General features: G+C 39.9%; 1 protein-coding gene across 2 annotated transcripts in view; it reads right to left on the reverse strand.

Annotated features, from left to right (window-relative positions):
* Positions 1-20,745, reverse strand: part of LOC134347021 (cytoplasmic aconitate hydratase) — a 79,106-nt gene that overhangs the window by 4,027 nt on the left and 54,334 nt on the right. For both annotated transcript variants that reach the window (XM_063049003.1, XM_063049004.1), the window contains exons 13-21: positions 18,477-18,612; positions 17,070-17,154; positions 16,101-16,257; positions 14,345-14,469; positions 13,985-14,089; positions 7,434-7,576; positions 5,624-5,771; positions 4,895-5,017; positions 2,516-2,701 (exon numbers count right to left, since the gene is read on the reverse strand). In XM_063049003.1, the coding sequence (XP_062905073.1) occupies positions 2,516-2,701; positions 4,895-5,017; positions 5,624-5,771; positions 7,434-7,576; positions 13,985-14,089; positions 14,345-14,469; positions 16,101-16,257; positions 17,070-17,154; positions 18,477-18,612 (1,208 nt within the window). The remainder of the gene's footprint in view (positions 1-2,515; positions 2,702-4,894; positions 5,018-5,623; positions 5,772-7,433; positions 7,577-13,984; positions 14,090-14,344; positions 14,470-16,100; positions 16,258-17,069; positions 17,155-18,476; positions 18,613-20,745) is intronic.

A 20,745-nucleotide genomic window follows, 5' to 3' on the forward strand; every position in this document is an offset into this window, starting at 1 on the left:
GCTGGCCAGCTAGTTTAAATAACGTTAGCTATGCTAATGAACGAATGATACCTGTTAAACTCACCTCAACATGACTTTTACAGTCTTAACCCACCATGGGCAATAGAAAAGTCACTGTTGCAAACAGTGCAGCGAACAACACTGTCATTATTTTGAGCCCTATTAGGCAGGGGTACACTTTAGGGTACTCTGGGGTGACGTACGTTTTATATTTTCTTTTTTTGGAACACTCTGCTACTCTGACTTTTTTTGGAACTCTCGCTCTCTCCCTCTCGTTCATGGTCACTCTCACTCGCGCTCGCTCTCTCTCTCTCTCTCTCTCTCGCAGTCGCTCTCACTCGCGCTTGCTTTCTTGCTCTTGCACTCGCTCTTTCTTGTGCATTCCCTCACGCTCGCGCTCAAAAAAAATCAATTTCCGGGACATTGTATGTAATTTGTGGGCATCAGGGAGCCACTATTAATATGCGGGAGACTCCCGGAAGATGCGGGAGAGGTGGGATGTCTGGATACATCTCAGATTGAGTCCACAGCATTCTAGGAGGGAGAGTGAGCAGCTGGAGGTTGTTGTCCACATTGGTACCAACAACATGGGTAGAGGGATGATGAGGTCCTGTAGAGAGAGTTCAGGGAGTTAGACGCCAAGTTAAAGGACAGGACCACCAGAGAAGAGATCTCAATTTCTACCCAGGCTAGAAATAGGAAGATGAACAGTTTAATACATGGCTAAGGAGATGGTGCAGGAGACAGGGCTTCAGATTTTTGGATCATTCTTCCAGGAAAGGTGCAATCTCTACAGAAGGGATGGTTTGCATCTGACCCGGAGAGGGACTGATATCTTAGCGGGAAGGTTTTCTAGTGCTACAAGGAGAGGGTTTAAACTCAAGTTGCAGGGAGATAGAAGCCAGAGTGCCAGAACAGATATGGAGTGGTTGTGGAGAAAGATGTTAAGCCTACATACAAAGTCAGGAATCAAAAGGCCGAGCATGATGAGACGAATGTTCTGGGCTGTATATGCAAGCAGTATTGTTGGAAAGGCAGATGAGCATAGTGCACAGATTGGCACGTGGAATTATGACATTGTAGCTATTAGTGAGACTTGGGTGCAGGAGAGGCAGAACTGGCAGCTTATCATTCCGGGTTTGTTGTGGAGTGGGAGGAAATAAAGTGGGTGAGGTGGCATTAGTAATCGGAAAATGTCACAGTAGTGCTCAGTCAGGACAGACTGGTGAGCTCGTCTAGTGAGGCCTTATGTGCAGAACTGAGGAATAAGAAAGGTATGACCATGTTAACGGGATTATATTATAGACAACACACCAATCCACAGGATTCAGAGGAGCAAATTTGTAGCAGGATCACAGACTGCTGCAAGAAACATAAGGTTGTGATAGGAGGTGATATTAATTTTTCATATATTGACTGGGACTCCCATCCTGTAAGAAGGCTGGATAGGATAGAGCATGTCAAATGTGTTCAGGGAAGTTTCCTTAATCAATGCATTGAAGTCACAACTGGAGAGAGAGTGCAATACTTGATCTCCTATTAAAGACTGAGAGACGGGGCAGGTGATGAAAGTTTCTGTAGAGGAACACTTTGCATTTAGTGATCATAATGCCATTAGTTAATGGAAAAGGATAGATATCGTCCTTGGGTTGAGATTCTAAATTGGAGAAAGATCTACTTTGATGGCATCAGAAAGGATCTGGCAAATGTAGATTGGGACATGTTGTTTTCTGGCAAAGGTGTGCTTCATAAGTGAGAGGCTTTCAAAAAGTGAAATTTTGAGAGTGCAGAGTTTGCACATTCCTGTCAGAATAAGACAAGGATAACAGGTTTAAGGAACCTTGGTTTTCAAGAGATATTGAGACCCTGGTTAAGAGAAATTTGAATAGAACGGGTATGAAGGGCTATGGTCTTGGTGCAGGTCGATAGAACTAGGCAGATTAGTGGTTCGGTACAGACTAGGTGGGCCAAAGGCCTGTTTCTGTGCTGTAGTGTTCTAAAGACCAGAACAAATTTATTGTGCTGTATATTCTAGGATTCCTTATGAGAGGACTTGCTAAAAGAACAGGAGGAGATTTGACCCCTATCATTGTAATTTTTCTAAAATTAAGATTTTGTATTACATTTTTGACAGCCTAGTGTAAGATAAGCCTGGAAGAGCATTTGGAAACAGTACCAGGTGGTGAGAGTCAGAAATAAAAACAAAGTCTAAAAGCTGCTTGGAGAACATTCTAGAATCTGCATCCTCATCAGTCTCTGAAAGCTACTTGCTGCATTTCATAAGGCAGAGCCCCTCAAGCTGATTTTCAATCAATCAGGGATGATTGATATTTTTTATTCCACTGATTTAACTTGGCTCATGATCTCTGGCTTGTACAAGACTGCTGAATCCACAGATATATTCCTGATTTCTTCTGAAAATCCACGGATCATGTTATCTTAGGAGCAGCCCAAACTGATGAAAATAACTGGGTTGGTCCTGATTACATGCGTAGGTTTGGAATGAAGATTTCACCTTAATCTCCACATTCATCCTGGGCTTCAACAACTCAGGGATGACGATGGTGTAGTGTTCATGACCCGTAAGTTGCAGGCTGTCAGCTGTTTGTCCAGGCAGATATTCCAGGGGAATTATCCCCATCCCCACGAGATTGCTACGGTGAATACGTTCATAACTTTCAGCGAGGATGGCTTTGATGCCCTGTTAAAAAGATCACTAGGTCACTCAATTCCTTTGACGTACAGCACGACATGCCCTCCACAACATGAAGAAAAGGAGCATAAGAGAACATTATCACCAAGTCACTTATCATCCTGAACACATTTACTTTGACATGACTGAGTTCAAATGCTGCCACTCCTTACCCAATAAGGAGTGATCCTTCATATTGATTGGGGTCATTCACAGAAACAGTTTAACAGTACCCTCTTAAAAACAAATAGGATGGCCAATAACTGCTGTTCTTACTCATGAATCCACCGCACACAAATAATAATATCTAAACAAAGTTAGGGCACTGTCAAAGTTGACAGGAAAAGTTCAAAGTACATTTATTATCAAACTATTTGTACATTATACAAATTTGAGATTCATCTCCTTACAGGCAGCCACTTACAGAACCCATTTTTTAAAAATCCAATAAACACCCAAAGTGCAAAGAGAGAAAATTGTGCAAACAATATAAGCAAGCCAACAGCATTCAAAATGAAAGTGAGTGAAAAACAGGTTTAAATAAGATCACACACAAATAAAAGGAGGAAACAGATCTTCCAATTTGGTGACACACATCAAAGTTGCTGGTGAACGCAGCAGGCCAGGCAGCATCTCTAGGAAGAGGTACAGTCGACGTTTCGGGCCGAGACCCTTCGTCAGGACTAACTGAAGGAAGAGTTAGTAAGAGATTTGAGAGTGGGAGGGGGAGATCCGAAATGATAGGAGAAGACAGGAGGGGGAGGGATGGAGCCAAGAGCTGGACAGGTGATTGACAAAAGGGATATGAGAGGATCATGGGACAGGAGGTCCGGGGAGAAGGAAAAGGGGGAGGGGGGGAAACCCAGAGGATGGGCAAGGGGTATAGTCAGAGGGACAGAGGAAGAAAAAGGAGAGAGAGAGAGAAAGAATGTGTGTATATAAATAAATAACGGATGGGGTACGAGGGGGAGGTGGGGCATTAACAGAAGTTAGAGAAGTCAATGTTCATGCCATCAGGTTGGAGGCTACCCAGATGGAATATAAGGTGTTGTTCCTCCAACTTGAGTGTGGCTTCATCTTTACAGTAGAGGAGGCCATGGATAGACAAATCAGAATGGGAATGGGATGTGGAATTAAAATGTGTGGCCACTGGGAGGTCCTGCTTTCTCTGGCGGACAGAGCGTAGGTGTTCAGCAAAACGATCTCCCAGTCTGCGTCGGGTGACATTTGGGTACAACTGGGGCTAGTTCCAAGAACTCATTTCTCAAGCTTCTTTGCAAACTTATTAGCTTTTCCAAATCTAGAATCTTAAGCAAGACAGTGCAATTGTTTCTTTCTCCCTGTATTCCTAGTAGCTCTCAAGAATGGCAACCCAGTTATTAATGAATCCAAGCAAGTGTTTGTACAAAAGAAACATAGACGTGAACCAGAAGGACCATTTACTAGACCTTAAGTGAACAAGCCAGCTTCTAAGTAAATTAAATAATTTTATTTTGGAACTTTTAGAGGGTGCCCAGAAAAGCTCGATTTGAAATACAACACCCTCCCCCAAGGAATTGTGAATAACACGTTTGATGGAATTTTGTCAAAGTAACTAACATGATCTGAGGGATGGCCTCATGTTGCTGACCCAGCTCTTCCCACCTTTATGGTCCTCCCATATATACCCTTACCTAGTCTCATTAGAGAAAGACAACTCTATTACCCTGAAGCATCCCAGTAGTGGAAAGATTTCCTGTGACAACTTGAACATCTTCCCTCCCAACTGCCCTGAAAACTTTGATACCCGATAGATTGTTAAATAGATCATTTTTTTAATGTCTCTGGTATTCAGAGATGGTTGAACAAATGTAACCAGGGCCTAATCCATGACTGTACAACCCACATACAATACTTTTAAGAACTTCTGGAAATACTTTGCTGACTAACCAGCTTCAATGGAGAGAGAAACAAGTTTGATCTTTCATCAGAATGTTCCTTGTCTCTCATTTCCACAATGGTTGTTTTTGGATTTGTTATCGTAATGTGTTTGAAGACAGTGGGAAAGGGGATGATTGACCATCTTCTACTTGATTTCATGGGCTTTCACTTCATGGCCAGTCTGGAGTATCTTCACTCCTGTATGATGCAGGCATTCTGCTGCAGTTAGTTTCCCTTTTTGCAATCAGGAATTGTATATTTTACTGTCCAATGTAAACTCACCTGCAAATAGGGACCCTTGGCTGCCCAGTCTCTTGAACTGCCCGATCCATATTCCTTGCCAGCCAATATAATCAGAGGATGGCCTTCCTGTTGATAACGTTCTGCAGCATCATAAACGTCAAGCTATCAGCATCAGAAAAAATAAACGTAATTCAGAATTTTTATTTAAATCTAACTTGGACATGTTGAACAACTTTTCTTCATGGCCCTGAAACCAATTATGTTCAATAAACATACAGCTAATGTTAAAGTTAAGTATTTTTACACTTACTCAGGAAATATAAACAAGTCCTAGCTATCCTGAACAGAATTCAAGATGGATTGAAAATGCAATGAAGGGAGAGGCAGTTTAACATAAACATATATCATGCCTGTTTGATAATTATAGGAACAGAGAATGGGGAATGGGTATCCTTCAGATGACCTTCATCATGACTGAAAAGTAAATGCTTCTAACTGTATGCTAAAGGAAAGAAGAGCTCCAATAAATCACTAGTGGCCCAACTAACAGAAACATCAACTACCATTAATCACAAAGACAATAACCACCAATTTTTTTTTTACAAATACAATTAAAAGTAAAATGCTTTTGCTAGAAATTTTACAAGAGCATTTTGCTAACAATATGTAGTAAGACACAGGACCAGATCTAATCTATTGTAAACCCCCATCACTGGATCTTAACACACGTAAAACTTGGTGATATAAAACTTTTGATTTCTCACTTACTGTCTCCCCACTAGGGAAGTGAATAGTCTGTGGCCCCTGCTTGTTGAGGAATTTATTGACCAACCGGATATTTGCAAATGTCCCCCTTGCCATAACTGCATCATTGCCTCTACGAGATCCATATGAGTTGAACTGTCGTGGGGTTAAACTAAAAGGTGATATTTAAAAAAAATGTCAATTTCAAGATTTCTTTTTAAAATTCCAATCTTAGCAGAAATTCAAGACTACCATAACTGGTACAATGCCTTCCTAACATGTTTAATCTTTCTTTCATCTTTGTTCTTCCAACCTTCACTGTTCTATCAAATCAAAATTAACTGTTCATTATTATAAAGGTAACTTGAGCCATTTCAAAGGCGATATATAATTTTCAGAAAATAACCAGCTGTCCAAACTTCAGACTTTCAGCTCTATCGTTGGTCCCTGCTATTTTAAGGAGGCACTGAAACTGTATTGATTCATACAATTCATATGTTGAATATAACACAATTATGTATGTGATCATCAGTTGGATCAAGGATATCGTTATTTCCAGGATTTTGTATTGCTATCTTTAGTGAACATAGGCTACAAAACAAAAGCACTTTTCTTCTCAAATTTACTTTTCAATGAGTTATGCCCTTGCTCACCATCCTACACACCCACTCAGCTCCCTCTTGTTCACCTTACCCTGCCTCCATAGCCCTCCGAGACTGTCGCTGCATCAATAACCATCAGTTCTTCTCCATAGTTCTCTCAATTATGTCCAGTCATTCCATAATATAACACAGTGGAAAGCCATTTAACCTATCACTTATTTTAAAATTACATTAATTTCAATTAACATTAATGAAAATAACCTTAACTTTAGCCCCTTGCTCTTTCCACCCCACCCCCTCTCTTGCCTTATTGATTTATCCAAATGTGCTTTTGCAAACTAAATTGACTCTGCCACTAAAATAGTATCAGTCAGGTCATTCATAACAGCTCCAAACAAAAACAAAAATACATTCCTTACTAAAAGTATATTTATATTCCTTACTAAAAGTGTATTTATATTCCTTTCTTCCAAAAATATATTTCCCTTGTTCTTTTGCCAATAGTCAATCTTGTGTCCCTAAAGAAATAACTTCTCCTTATTTGCCTTTACAAACCTTTAATGATTTGGAACTCGCCAGCATCATCGCCTCTTATTTTACTCCACTTTAAAGTCTATTGTTCACCTCGAGTGGGAATTTGAATCGGAATATTATTGTCACACGTACAGTAAAAAGCTTGTCTTGCATATTGTTCATGCAGATCAAATCATTGAGGCAGAACAAGGTAAAATAATAACTGAATGCAGAATAAGGTGTAACAGCTGCAGGGGAAGTGTAGGTGGACAATAAGGTGCAAAATCATAATATGGAATTAATAGACATTGGTGAAAGAGTAAATTAAAATGTTAACTAAATGATCACCTCTATGTAGAATTACTGGTAGAGGTCATAGACCAGCCACAACTTCACTAAACAAAAACACATTTGAAGAGCTAAATGGCTGACACTTCTTTTCAATCTTCCAATGTTCTAATTAGAGACACTGGTCGTGGTGCCAAAATAACCATAGTTCATAATTTAGTGGTTTATTCCACAATTATATTCACTTTTACAAGATACTGCCTTTTGTCACTTAGAACATCTATTAACTATTGTGAGTAAAATGTCAAGGTGTTAATTACATTCATAGATCTTAAGCCTGACATCAATATTCTACATTAACTAATAAGTGACCTATAGTAGGACATAAAGTAAAATTTATCCTTAGAATAGTATTAAGGGCCTTTCCTTACCCTCGATCAGTTAAATACCGTGCAGCAGGGCTGTTTCTTGCGATGTTCCCAGCCGGAGAGATGTGATCAGTTGTCACCGAATCCCCCAGGTTTAAAAGAACGTAGGCATCAATAATAGATTTAGGAGGTTGAAGGTCTAGAGTCTGGACAAAATTTAAAATACAAGTTACTTCTTTATTAAAATAAATCTACATGTAATCTACAATGCACTAATCATTCTGCACACCAACAATAATTGATAGACGCCAACAATCCACAACTAATCTCAATTCATAAAGATTAACACATAGTTATGGATGCCAAATGAGGAAGTGGTTTGGCTCAGCTTTAACTGTCCATACTTTCCCACATTCTTTGTTCAGCCTGATATTCTGACCTCTGTTTCTTTAGTTTCAGCCTCAAGCACATGCATAACTTCCATTGCTTTATCATAGTGAGCCATTGCCTCAAATGTTATTCAAAATCCTCTGGAAATCTTTCCCTCAAACTTCTCCACTTCACTACCTCTCCAGCATTTGTTTCTCCCTCTTATCTTTCAAGATGACTGTGCTATTTTGTTTGATAAATCATTCTCTCGGGTGCCTTGATGTTTTAAACCATGAGACATAGGAACAGAATTAGACCATTTGGCCCAGAGTCTGTTCTGTTATTCCATCATTGCTGATTTATTATCCCTCTCAACCCCATTCTCCTGCCTTTTCCCTGTAGCCTTTGACACCATTACTAATCAAGAACCAATCAGCCTCTGCTTTAAATATACCCAATGGCTTGGAATCCACAGATGTCTGAGGCAATGAATTCCACAAAGTCACTACCCTCTGGCTAAATAAATTTCTCCTCATCTCTGTTCTCAATGGACATTCCTCTATTTCAAGGCTGTGCCCTCTGGTCCTAGACTCCCCCCATTATAGGAAACATCCTTTCCACACCCACTCTATTTATGCCTTTCAATATTCAACAGGTTTCAATGAGATCCCCCGCACCCCCCCCCCATTCTTCTAAACTCCAGCAGTACAGGCACAGAGCTATCAAATGCTTCTGATATATTAACCCTTTCATTCCTAAAATAATTCTTGTGAACCTTCTCTGGACCCTCTCCAATGCCAGCACATTTTTTCTCAGAGAAGGAGCCCAAAACTGCTCACAATACTCAAAGTGTGGTCTGACCAATGCCTTATAAAGCCTCAGTATTACATCCTTGTATTTATATTCCAGATCCTGTTAGAGAGTATTCTGGAATTACATGACTATAGCAGATATTAATTCAAGCAAGAACCAGTCTTCAGTTCTTATTGTAAATTGCAAGCAGCTAATTGAAGTTAAAAGCACAAGCTTCCCCACAGACTAAGAGATACGGTTTGTAAAATAGTGACAGAGATACTTGCAGAGCATCAGCCAAACGTTATGACAATGGGATTGTATTAATTAGCCTGCATCAATCCAGGCAACTATGAGCTTAAGTAATTCTCACCATTGTAAATAAATTCAGGGAAACTTAAAATTAGTTTGGTCCAGCAAAGGTATTCGAACATTCAGAGGTGCCTCCCCACGTAGCTATGCAATTCAAGGGAAGCACTATCAACTTAAAGTATTCAAGTAAACAATATCATTGTAACCATTGAAGTTTTATTGAATGACCAACTGCTACCTTTGATCTTAAGGATATAAAAATGAGCCTCTACTGCAAGAATGTCTCCAGAAGAATGCCTTCTTGATATGACGAATAAAGACCTCTATATCACCCATTTCAGTGTCTCTCCGGTGACTTTGATCACAATCACAACATTTGGGGGCTAGTCTGGGATATGTTTGTGACTGTGTGGCCAGCAACTTAAGCAGTCGAAGATGGTGAGCATTTTTAAGAGTAGCACCCACAATTAGAATTGTTCAGGTCAACGGACACGAGATCACAAAGTATCAAAGAACAAATCGGAGAGTTGAACTGGTAGATACAAACGTGTAGTGTGTGTGAGTGTGTATGTGTGTTGGTGGAAGGTAACGGTCAGCTTTGGGTAGCTAGATGAGACAGGGCCAGCCATTGCAAAAGGTGGCTACTGCCCGTTCAGGGCTCCAGCTGGGTGGGTGTATACTCATTCAGGAACTGTACAGTAGTATACTCGTTTATGAGTATGCCTGAGTTTCAAGAATAAGTTTGAAACTTATGGGGTAACGGACTTTTATGCAAAAAGGAATACAACAGGCATCATGAGTTCAGTGACACATAAGTGGAAGATTGCTGGGTACTGTACATACTGTGTGGTTTTAAGTATATACAGTTTAATTTTTATCCATCCCTTATATTTTGCTTAATAAAGGAATTAGTTTGGAAATATTTGAGGGAGAGGTTATACCCAGGAATATCTGTTGGAATGGAACCTATTAAGGTCAGACAGCAGGAGGTCAAGAATTCTGATGAACACAGCCAGACCCTGACCCTGATTACCAGCATCCATGAGCTAATCACCCCTAGGGAAAAACAGAGCATTTTGTCTGGCTGCATCACTCAGAGTTGCTTGTGGGAATTCAGAATTCTGGCATATGCTTGAAGAAATAATTGGAATTCATCAGATGTACCCAAAATATACACACGTGCTGGTTAAAGCAAAATGCCCAAGGAATATGTGGACAATATGGCCCAGGGGGTGCAGGATGGTACGTGAGCAACTATCGGGAATGCTAGTAACAAAGGGAGATATTGCTTCTTTAAGGGGGAAGTGAGGCAGCAACTGGGGGAGATGAGAGTAATTGGGAAGTGATAATGTCAATGGTTCAGACAGCTAATGAGCCTGCTGTGGATTAAGCAGAGTGCAAATATCGAGCGTATGAGGAGTATTCAGGGTTGGACAATCCAGGAGGGATGATCCAGTCTTCCTGAAAAATGCTGAAGCAAGGTCTGAGGTCAGCCCACCAGAATGTGGTCAAACTTCTGGAACGTTTGGTGTTATTGTCATCTCTGCTTAGTCTTGTAGATAGCCACTTCCGGATGATGGTGTACATGGAGATGTACATAGGGACATGATAGGTTCGTAATTGAGAAAGCCATCCAAAATGAAGGGCATCTTTGCTGCCCTACTTAATCAGATCCTCCTTAAAAGTTTGGCCTTTCTGGGACAGAATTCTGTCCAGGGACCAAGAGAAGATTATGTTCTGGAGTTCTGTGAATATAGCAGATATTAATTCAAGAACAAGTCTTCAGTTCTTATTGTAAATTACAAGTAGTAAATTGAAATTAAAACCACAAGCTGGCCCAAAGGCTAAGAGATATGGTTTACAAAATGGTGACTATGAGATGTTTGCAAGTGCATCAGGCAGACATTAAGACAATCTGTTTGTGTTAAGTGGCCTGAAAATGCAGGATTCCCTAAAGGTTAATTTGCAGGTTGAGTCTGTGGTGAGGAAGGCAAAGGTGATGTTAGCATTCATTTCAAGAGGACTAGAATACAAAAGCAAGGATGTAATGTTGAGACTCTATAAAGCATTGGTGAGGTCTCACTTGGAGTATTGTGAGCAGTTTTGGGGTCCTTATCTTAGAAAGGATGTGCTGAAACTGGAGAAGGTTCAAAGGACGTTCCAGGATTGAATGGCTTGTCATGTGAAGAGCATTTGATGGCTCTGGGCCTGTATTCAGTAGAATTCAGAAGAATGAGGGGTGAGCGAATTGTAACCTATTGGATGGTGAAAGGCCTCGATAGAGTGGATGTGGAGAGGATGCTTTCTATGGGGGACAGTCTAAGACCAGAAGACACAGCCTCAGAACACAAGGGCATCCTTTCAGGATGATGATGAGGAGGAATTTCTTTAGCCAGACAGTAGTGAATCTGTGGAATTTGTTGCCACAGGCAGCTGAGGAGGCCAAGTCTTATGTAAATTTAAGGCAGAGGTTGATGGATTCTTGATTGGTCAGGGCATGAAGGGAAATGGGGAGAAGGCAGAAGATTGAGGCAGAGAGGAAAAATGAATCAGCCATGATGAAATGGCGGAGCAGACTCGATGGGCCAAATAGCCTAATTCTGCTCCTGTATCTTATGGTCTAATGGAATCAATCCAGGCAACTGTTGATTTAAGTAATTTGCAACCATTGTAAATAAGCTCAGGGATGCTTGCAATTACTTCATCCCAGCAAAGGCATTTGAACATTCAGAGGTGTCTCCCACTGTAGATATGCAATTCAAAGGAAGCACTGTCAACCCAAAGTATTGAAGTAAACAATTCCTTGTAACTATTGCGTAAAGAGAGTTTGAAACAATTGAGCGGGGACAGTTGTCGCTTTTCGCAAGCAACAGATCCCAAGGAGACTGCACACGTGGCAAGAAGTTAGGTCTAAGTGAAGCGGCCTTTGTATAGGTGGGCCAGTGTTTGAATGGGGAGTTGAGGCATAGGCCTTTGGCAGATTTTTTTTTCAATAGACAATAGATGCAGGAGTAGGCCATTCGGCCCTTCGAGCCAACACCACCATTCACTGCGATCATGGCTGATCATCCACAACCAGTACCCTTTTCCTGCCTTCTCCCCATATCCCTTGATTCTGCTATCCTTAAGAGCTCTATCTAACTCTTTCTTGAAAGAATCCAGAGAATTGGCCTCCACTGCCTTCTGAGGCAGAGCATTCCACAGATCCACAACCCTCTGTGTGGAAAAAGTTTTTCCTCAACTCCATTCTAAATGGTCTACCCCTTATTTTTAAACTGTGGCCTCTGGTTCTGGACTCCCCCAACATCGGGAACATCTTTCCTGCCTCTAGCGTGTCCAATCCCTTAATAATCTTATATGTTTCAATCAGATCCCCTCTCATCCTTCTAAATTCCAGTGTATACAAGTCCAGTCGCTCCAATCTTTCAACATATGACATTCCCACCATCCCTGGAATTAACCTAGTGAACCTACGCTGCACTTCCTCCATAGCAAGAATGTCCTTCCTCAAATTTGGAGACCAAAACTGCACACAATACTCCAGGTGGGGTCTCACCAGGGCCTTGTACAACTGCAGAAGGACCTCTTTGCTCCTATACTCAACTCCCCTTGTTATGAAGGCCAACATGCCATTAGCTTTCTTCACTGCCTGCTGTACCTGTATGTTCACTTTCAGTGACTGATGAAAAAGGACACCCAGATCTCATTGTACTTCCCCTTTTCCTAACTTGACACCATTCAGATAGTAATCTGCCTTCCTGTTCTTCCCACCAAAGTGGATAACCTCACATTTATCCACATTAAACTGCATCTGCCATGCATCTGCCCACTCACCCAACCTGTCCAAGTCACCCTGTATTCTCATAATATTCTCCTCACATTTCACACTGTCACCCAGCTTTGTGTCATCTGCAAATTTGCTAATGTTATTTTCGTTATTTATTCTTTCTTTCTTATTGCACATCTAGAGCAGTGAGGATGCCAGGCAGGATAATAGAGTGCTCCTCTTGCAGGATGTGGGAAGGCCGGGAGACCTCCAGTGTCCCTGACGACTACACTTGCAAAAGATGCATCCTTCTATACCCGGTTCTGTTTCAGTTAATCAGTTTAGTTCATTCAACTCATTATGTCATTGAGCATTAGCACCTATTTGTTATCTTCGTTTAATCATGCACTGGACGACATACCTACAAAGTAATCAAGGTTTTATTTGAAAAGTGGTCTGTTACTTAATATGTTACTTGCTTTAATGAAATACAAACATTTCTTTGTAACACTTAATCATCTGAAAAATGAATGTTTGGAAATCTAAAATTTGCTCTTTCCTACTGATATACTAACACAGATTACAAAAAAATCTAAAACAAAATTGATATAAAAATTGAGGATGCCTAAGGCTTTTGCACAGCACTGCAGGTGAATTTGTATCTGAATTAGGGAAGGTGGAATCTCCACTCCTGCTTGGTCTATGTGGCCCAGTTCCAAGTGTTCCAGGAAAAGGTACATTACAGAATGATAAAACAGCTTCTAACAGACAATGTTAAGGAGTTGGAGCTGGAACTGGATGAACTCCGGATCATCCAAGACATACAGGGAGGTAGTCACACCCAAGGTGCAGGACATGGGTATCTGGGTGACTATCAGGAGGGGGAAAAAGGGATAGGCAGCCAGTGCAAAGTAGCCCTGTGGCCATTCCCCTCAACAACAGGCATATCATTTCGGATACCATTTGGGGGGGTGGGGGGAAAATGGCCTAGCAGTGGAAAGCCACAGTAGTCAGGTCTCTAGCACTTCGTTTTGTAATTTATAATTTTTATCATTATGTATTATAATGCACTTCCGCCGCAAAACAACAAAGTTCACAACATATACCAGTGATATGAAACCTGATTCTGATCCTACATTTCAAAAATAAACATTTACAGAACTAAGGTAATTTGGAATACCTAAGATCAAGAAATACACATCCTCTTCTTTACTATCCATCACTGCAGTTGTGTGTTAAGTATATTGAGCAACTAAGCATCTCTACTACACCATGAAATCAATTATCTGAATATTACAGAAATATTGTTATCATTTTCTTTAGCCATTGAAGCTGTGACCCCGGACATCGAAAACTTTACAAGTATTGTACATACCAGGTTTTCAAAGAAAGGTGGGGATTTGATATATGTTGACTTGGGATTCCAAGTGTACAGTTTATCACTAGGAGCATTCAAAGAATTCCAGGATTCATTTCCTTTCTGTGAAGAAATACAACATTAAAAAGTTCTCATCTACAACATCTGAAACTCTAGTCCACTGAAGGAGGAATAAGAAATGGATTTTAACTCACTTTTGAATGTAACATTTTAATGAGGCAAGAATTCACTCTACTTCAACAGCAACATAATATATTAATTTAAAATATTAGACAAAATACACTTCCTTAGATTCTGATGCAGCAGCTCTAAGTTACTGAAGTTTCTAGTCTTCAAGATAAAGTCCAAGTGGTTTACCTCAACTTTCTCATAAACCTCTTTGAACATGGCAGGAATGACGAATTTCCTCTCAATTGCTTGCAGCTCTTCTCTGGTTGGCCAAATGTCCCTCAGGAAGATTTTCGTACCTTCTGCATTAATGCCTGAAAGGGGAGAATGGAACTCATATACAAATACTAAATGATGCTGCATTATGCAACATCCCAAAGGAGGAAGCTATTCATTACCTACTATAATCTTCTAGAGCACACAAGGCAAATTTTTCAAGTGGAAGTATTTAATTCTTTCCATGAATGCTTACAAATCACAAGTTATGCCTCAGTATTTCTCTATTAAAGCACTACAGCTCTCCAATGCATGCTTCAGAAAGAAGCATAGTTGCTTCTCAGTGAGATGTGAGTTCAAGTCCTCCCAACACATAAAGACTACTTAAATTGCCTTTTCAATGCAGTACTACAGCAGCATGGCAGTTTAGGATATGCTATCTTTTGGAAGTAACATTAAACTGAAGCCACAATTGCACTGACTAGTGAATTATAGTATATCCCAAGGCATTAATGCAAAAAGCAGCACAGGAATCATTTTGGGAAGACATTATTTCTCAACCAACATCTTAAATCAGATTATCTGGTTATATTTATACTACTGATACACACATTTCCAGTCTTCCTTAAGACACAAGAGGCCATTTAAGGTAATCAAATCTATGCCATTCACCATTAATTTCCCTCCTCATTCCCATCAAATGCCTTCAAATTCTACCAGTCACCTACACATTAGGGCAATCTACAGAGATTAATTAGCCTACTTAGTCTTTTGTGCTGTGGAAAGGAATCAGAGTGCTGGGGAAAACCTACATGGCCACAGGGAGAACATGCAAACTCCACACAGATCCAAGATCTGTCAATCTCCACAGGATCAAATCCACATCAGTGCAGCTGCAAGGATTCCTGTACAGGTGTGCTGTCAAGATTCAAGATTGTTTAATGTCATTTCCAGTACACAAGTGTAAAGGAGAATGGTCTTTCTCTGGCACCTTTCTGTAATTATGGTGGGTAGGTTGATGCTGGCAATGAGTTGGGCAGTTCTGACTACCTGTTGTCGAGCCTTCCTGTCCACCCCAGTGCAGTGTCCATACTATGCAGTGATGCAGCACGTTAGGATGCTCTGCACATTATGTCACTGGCATTACAACACTGACCCCACATCGTAGTTCACTAGCTGCATTTTGAGTTAGCGGAGTAGTTCAAAGCCATTACATCACAAAAACTCTTTTCAGATCACTATGTAAAAATCAGAACTTCTTCCTCAGTGGCAGCTACAATATTCCCCATCCCGTGTGTAGAAGATTGATACAGACTTACCAGGCTATTAAAAACACTGAGCTTTCAGATAGGTAACTTATTCTCCATCACATTATGAGAGTAACATTTTATGAGGAAAGGTACAGAACTAAGTAAGGAAATTTAGACATAAGTTTACACAGATCACAGATTACTCTGACAGATCTATTACACTCTCAGAGTTAATAACATGGACACAGTGCAAGGAATATATAATACTGGAAATTTTCCAGTGAAAGCAGAGGTACACAAAAAAAGTTTCAGGCTATAATGAATCATCTTCCATTGCTGTATATGATACATTCTGATAGATCTACCTGGCTGTTTGACCAATCCATGGAATAAACTAAAAGAAAATTGAGGGTTTATTTTTTGCTCTGGAACTCAGTCTTTAACATTTGAAGGACAAGAGAGGCACAGATGTTCCTTACCCAAAGGCTGCTCTTCAAAGTTGATCCGTATGTTCCCAGCTATAGCGTACGCAATAACCAATGGTGGTGAAGCCAAGTAATTAGCACGTGTGTGTGGATGTACACGGCCTTCAAAGTTTCTGTTCCCAGACAACACGCCAACTGCAACAAGGTCACCCTGAACAAAGATTACGTTATTTCAAATGTGATGCTGACAAGCTTTATATCATTCATCGCAATAAGCACAAGGACAGCAACATTTTTTTTGCTGTTCCTTCAGCTTCCTGAAAAATGCAAGTTAATTCTTCTTCTTTTGGCCTGGTGGGCCTTCGAAGAAACACTAAGCAACCATCCAATTATATTGTACATTGAATTGGTCGGACTCTTCTCCTTCATGAGATCAAAATAATTTGATACTTTTGAGAGAACAATGCTGTGGTGCAACAACAACTTTTGTTTACATAACAACTTTAATATGCTCAATAGATTAAAGTTTTTTACAGGAACATTGTCGAGAAAGTTTGACATCAAGCTACAGAAAGATGTATTAAAGCTGATGACCCAAAGCCTGGTGAAAAAAGTAGATTTTTAAAGAAGCAACAAAAAGGAGGACATTTCCATGCTCAAGATCCAAGCAGCAAATAGTGTACAAATTCAAATTTGGAATGATCAGTATGTCACAGTTAAAGGAATGGGGAGCAAGGAAGGAAGTGGGGAAAGGAGATGTCATGGAGTAATCTGAAAACATGGATAAGATTTTATGTATTTTTTTAAGTTATATGCTTCTTAACCAGAAGCTAGCATAAGCATCAAGCGCAGGGTGATGGCTGAATTAGAACTGGTACATTAGAATGCATGCAGCAAAGTTCTGGATGTTTTTGGGCTTAGTTTGAATGCGAGAGGCTAACCTGGAATACTTACATCTGAAGTAATTGCAGACATTAAAGATCATCTCAACTCAATAAAAAAAAGATTACCAATATAATTTACCTTAGTAATGGCTTCCACAACAGTCTCTGGGAGAGGACCACTGTTACCGATACATGTCATGCAGCCATAGCCAACAACATCAAACCTACAGAGTATAAAATAACCTCTATAAGTCACACGTAATTAAACATGTGAAAGCACTACCCTATCTTTTTACATTTTCCAATGTGACGATATGTGCTACACTTGAACTGAAATGACAGCTTCACAGCTTTAGGATATCTCAAAGCAGTTTCTGACTATTGGGAATGACAAAAACAAACTCTAAACATCATGGAGTGCAACTTGTTCATTGCACAGGCAACCACTGATAACTATGCACTGATCCAAGAGGTATCGATGTTAGGGTGTTTGTGGGGTTGGGAGATATAGCGAATATTGGCCAGCAGCCAACCTTCAGATCTGAATATGGACTATAGATTAAATTTTAAAAGCAGCTCTGGACAATAGGTTCCTAATAGTCGTGAACCACAGTTAATTGGAAATCCAGTCAATGCTGATTCAACATTCATTTTGGTTGTCTGGAGAAGTTGTGAAAGTTGTAAGTAATTTGAAGGAAGCCTTGTAGATACATTGTAAGTATAGAATTGTCCTTTGATCTTTAGCATATGAAATGTCATGTAATATTTGGCTGAGCAGCCCTCTTCCTCCAAAAGGGTCTCAATATGATGCTTGCTGTGTTTCATTTGTCAAATAAAAGACTGCTCCACGTCTACCAGCTACGTCTCTCCAGTGACGTTGTCCACGCTACAACATCGGCACCACTGAATGGACTGTCAAACCCAACATTCAATTACAGTTGAGAGTACCTCCAGCATTTTGTGTGTCTGACTTACTGAGTTATTCCAGCATTTTGCGTACACCTACCAGCCTGCATGCCTTCCCCTCCTCCCACCTTCTTATTCTAGCTTCTGCCCCCTTCCTTTCCAGTCCTGATGAAGGGTCTCGGCTCAAAATATCAACCGTTAATTCCCCATGTGTTGTGTGTTGCAGAGGCACAATCTCTCGATGGCTATACATTTCAATTTGACTTCCCATTCTGACATGTTTGTCCATAGCCTCTTCTATTACCAAGATAAAGCCAAACTCAAGATGGAGAAGCAACACCTTATGTTCCATCTGGATAGCCTCCAACCTAAAGACATGAATATCGATTTATCTAATTTTAGGTAATTTCTCATCCCTCCCTCCTTCTCTCTTCTTCCATTTTCCATTCTGGTTACCCTTTCACCTCTTCTCTTCTCACCAGCCTATCACTTTTCTATGGTTCTCTTCCTCCTTCCCTTTCTTCCATGGTCCACTGTCCTCTCCTATAGATCCCTTCTTCTTCAGTCCTTTACTTCATGCACAAAATCCCAGCAAGGACCAAAACTGTCAATGTAAATTTCAGAATTACTCTAGCCTTACCCTAGTTTGGCGAGATATGGCATGACTCCACTCTCCTTCAGGTAGTATGTAACCACACCGCTTCCTGGAGATAAGCTGGTTTTGATGTATGGTTTAACACTGAGACCAGCTTCTACTGCTTTCTTCGCCAATAACCCTACAAACACAATCAGGAAGGGCAGAAATTAAGTGAACAAAATCACAAAATGGGAATACTGCTGTGTCCTCAATGGCACAATAGATGATTTAATGGAATTTCTTGCACTAGCTATTAGTCCACTGGAGGCTCTTTTTCTGTAATCAAATATATTCAAAATTAGAAGAGACTTTGATACATCTGGTTGAGGTCATCTATTTCTTCTCGCAAGTTGGTTGGTTATAGAAAACCGTTTAAATTAATTAGCCGAAAGAGCACAAAAGGAGAATTTTCCCATAACAAGGATTGTTAAAATCTGGAAAGTGGTGAAGTCAGATTCCATAGAGGGGTTTCTTACAAAAGTGATGGGATATTTCTAAGATTCTAGGTTATGGGGTATGGGATTTATTTGAATTTGAACAGCTCCTTCAAAAACCAAATGGTTCTTCTCCATGCTTTCAGAATTTAAGCTGCTAAGATTTTTTACACAAACAGAACTTGAAGGTTCACTTCGCTGAATGAAAAAATTGTTTTCTTTAATGAAGAATCAATGGACTATAATATTCTAGGAAAAACGGCTCAGGAGCACTCTCAAATCAGCATTTCATTCAGTTGGTACAGCAACATTACCTACAAATCCCTAATGCAAAATAGAATTTAAAGCAGAGTCAGAAGGATGTAAACGCACTTATCAAATGCTTTACAGAAATGCACAAGAAATGGTGATTAAGAACAATTGCTGTGTGACCCAGTAACATGGCAGACAAATTAGTGAGCCAACAGTCAAAGTTCTGAGACATTGATCAAGAAACACAATACGAATCCCGCATTGGCAGCTAGCGAACTTAAATCAATCAAGAATTAGTCTTAATAATGATAAATATAAAATAATGGATAGTCATAAAAACACACTTACTTTATTAATAACCTTCAGGAAATGGAATCTGCCTTTCTTACCCTGCCTAGATTTCATGAGGCTCCAGACCCAATGATGCTAGTGTAGGTTTCTCATTGCACCTGTCTATACATGTACTTATGCACTTTGACCAATGTGATTAACTTTTAACTGCTTTCTAAGCTCAGACACAAAATGGAATGGAGAATAAATGCTGGTAATTCTAGCAACATCCAATTATCACAATGAAAGCACAAAACATTTCACACGTGGATAACTTGATAAGCTGATTTTTCCGATTTTAGTGTAGACATGTAGAAAGGACAGAAATGAATAGTAAAACAAGTCTTTCAGTAAATGAAAGAATCACCATAACTGCAGATTTTCAGAAAATTAACATGTTCTTTTCTTTTCTTTCAGGTAGGGGTATATATCGGGGGGGAAGGGTTAAGGGGAGGGGGGAGGGTCGATATTATCATTCTATGTAATCACTTCAAAAACTCAATAAAAATTATATTAAAAAAAGAAAATCAACATGTGCTGAATATTCCCAAATCAATAAGAGTTGGTCTAGAATTTATGTAGTTATGCTTAGCTTTTTTCAGGGGCACATATCATATTTTCAGTGTCAGTAATGCCAGATAAAATTATCAAGTCACAAAGAAACATTCCATTATCTCATCCTACGAAAGCAGAAAAGACTATTAGGCTTTTGCGTACTTTGGCCTATACTCACTGCAGAATTTAGAAAAAGTAATGGGTGGTATTATTGAGACAGACAGGATTCAAAATTTAACTGAAAGAAGCAGATTCTGGAGAGTCCATGACTGAAAGAATAAATGTTTAAGGATAAGTGATTGGCCAAGACTAAGATTAGAAGAAATTTCTTTACTCACAGGGTTGTGAACATTTGGAATTCCTAACCCAAAGGACTTTGGATATTCACCAAGTATATTCGAGGGCGAGGATAATAAACTTTGGTCACCAAATGAACCAAGAGCTATGGGAACCGTGTTGGAATGTGAGTTTGAGGTACAGGATCAGTCAAGGCATTGACTGGTGGAGCCAGCTTGAATGTTGTACAGCCTATTCCTACTTTTATCCCTTCTACTACCTTGAGGAACTGATGTAATGAAATGAACAGTAGGGATGGCATGCAAATCAAAGTTTTTCCATTGTACCACAGTACATAACAATAATAAACCAATTTAATCTGTCAATTTTTGTACATTATCTTCTATCCTACCTTCTTTCCCTAT

Source organism: Mobula hypostoma, chromosome 5 (assembly GCF_963921235.1).
Source record: "Mobula hypostoma chromosome 5, sMobHyp1.1, whole genome shotgun sequence".
In the NCBI taxonomy this organism is placed as follows: Eukaryota; Metazoa; Chordata; class Chondrichthyes; order Myliobatiformes; family Myliobatidae; genus Mobula; species Mobula hypostoma.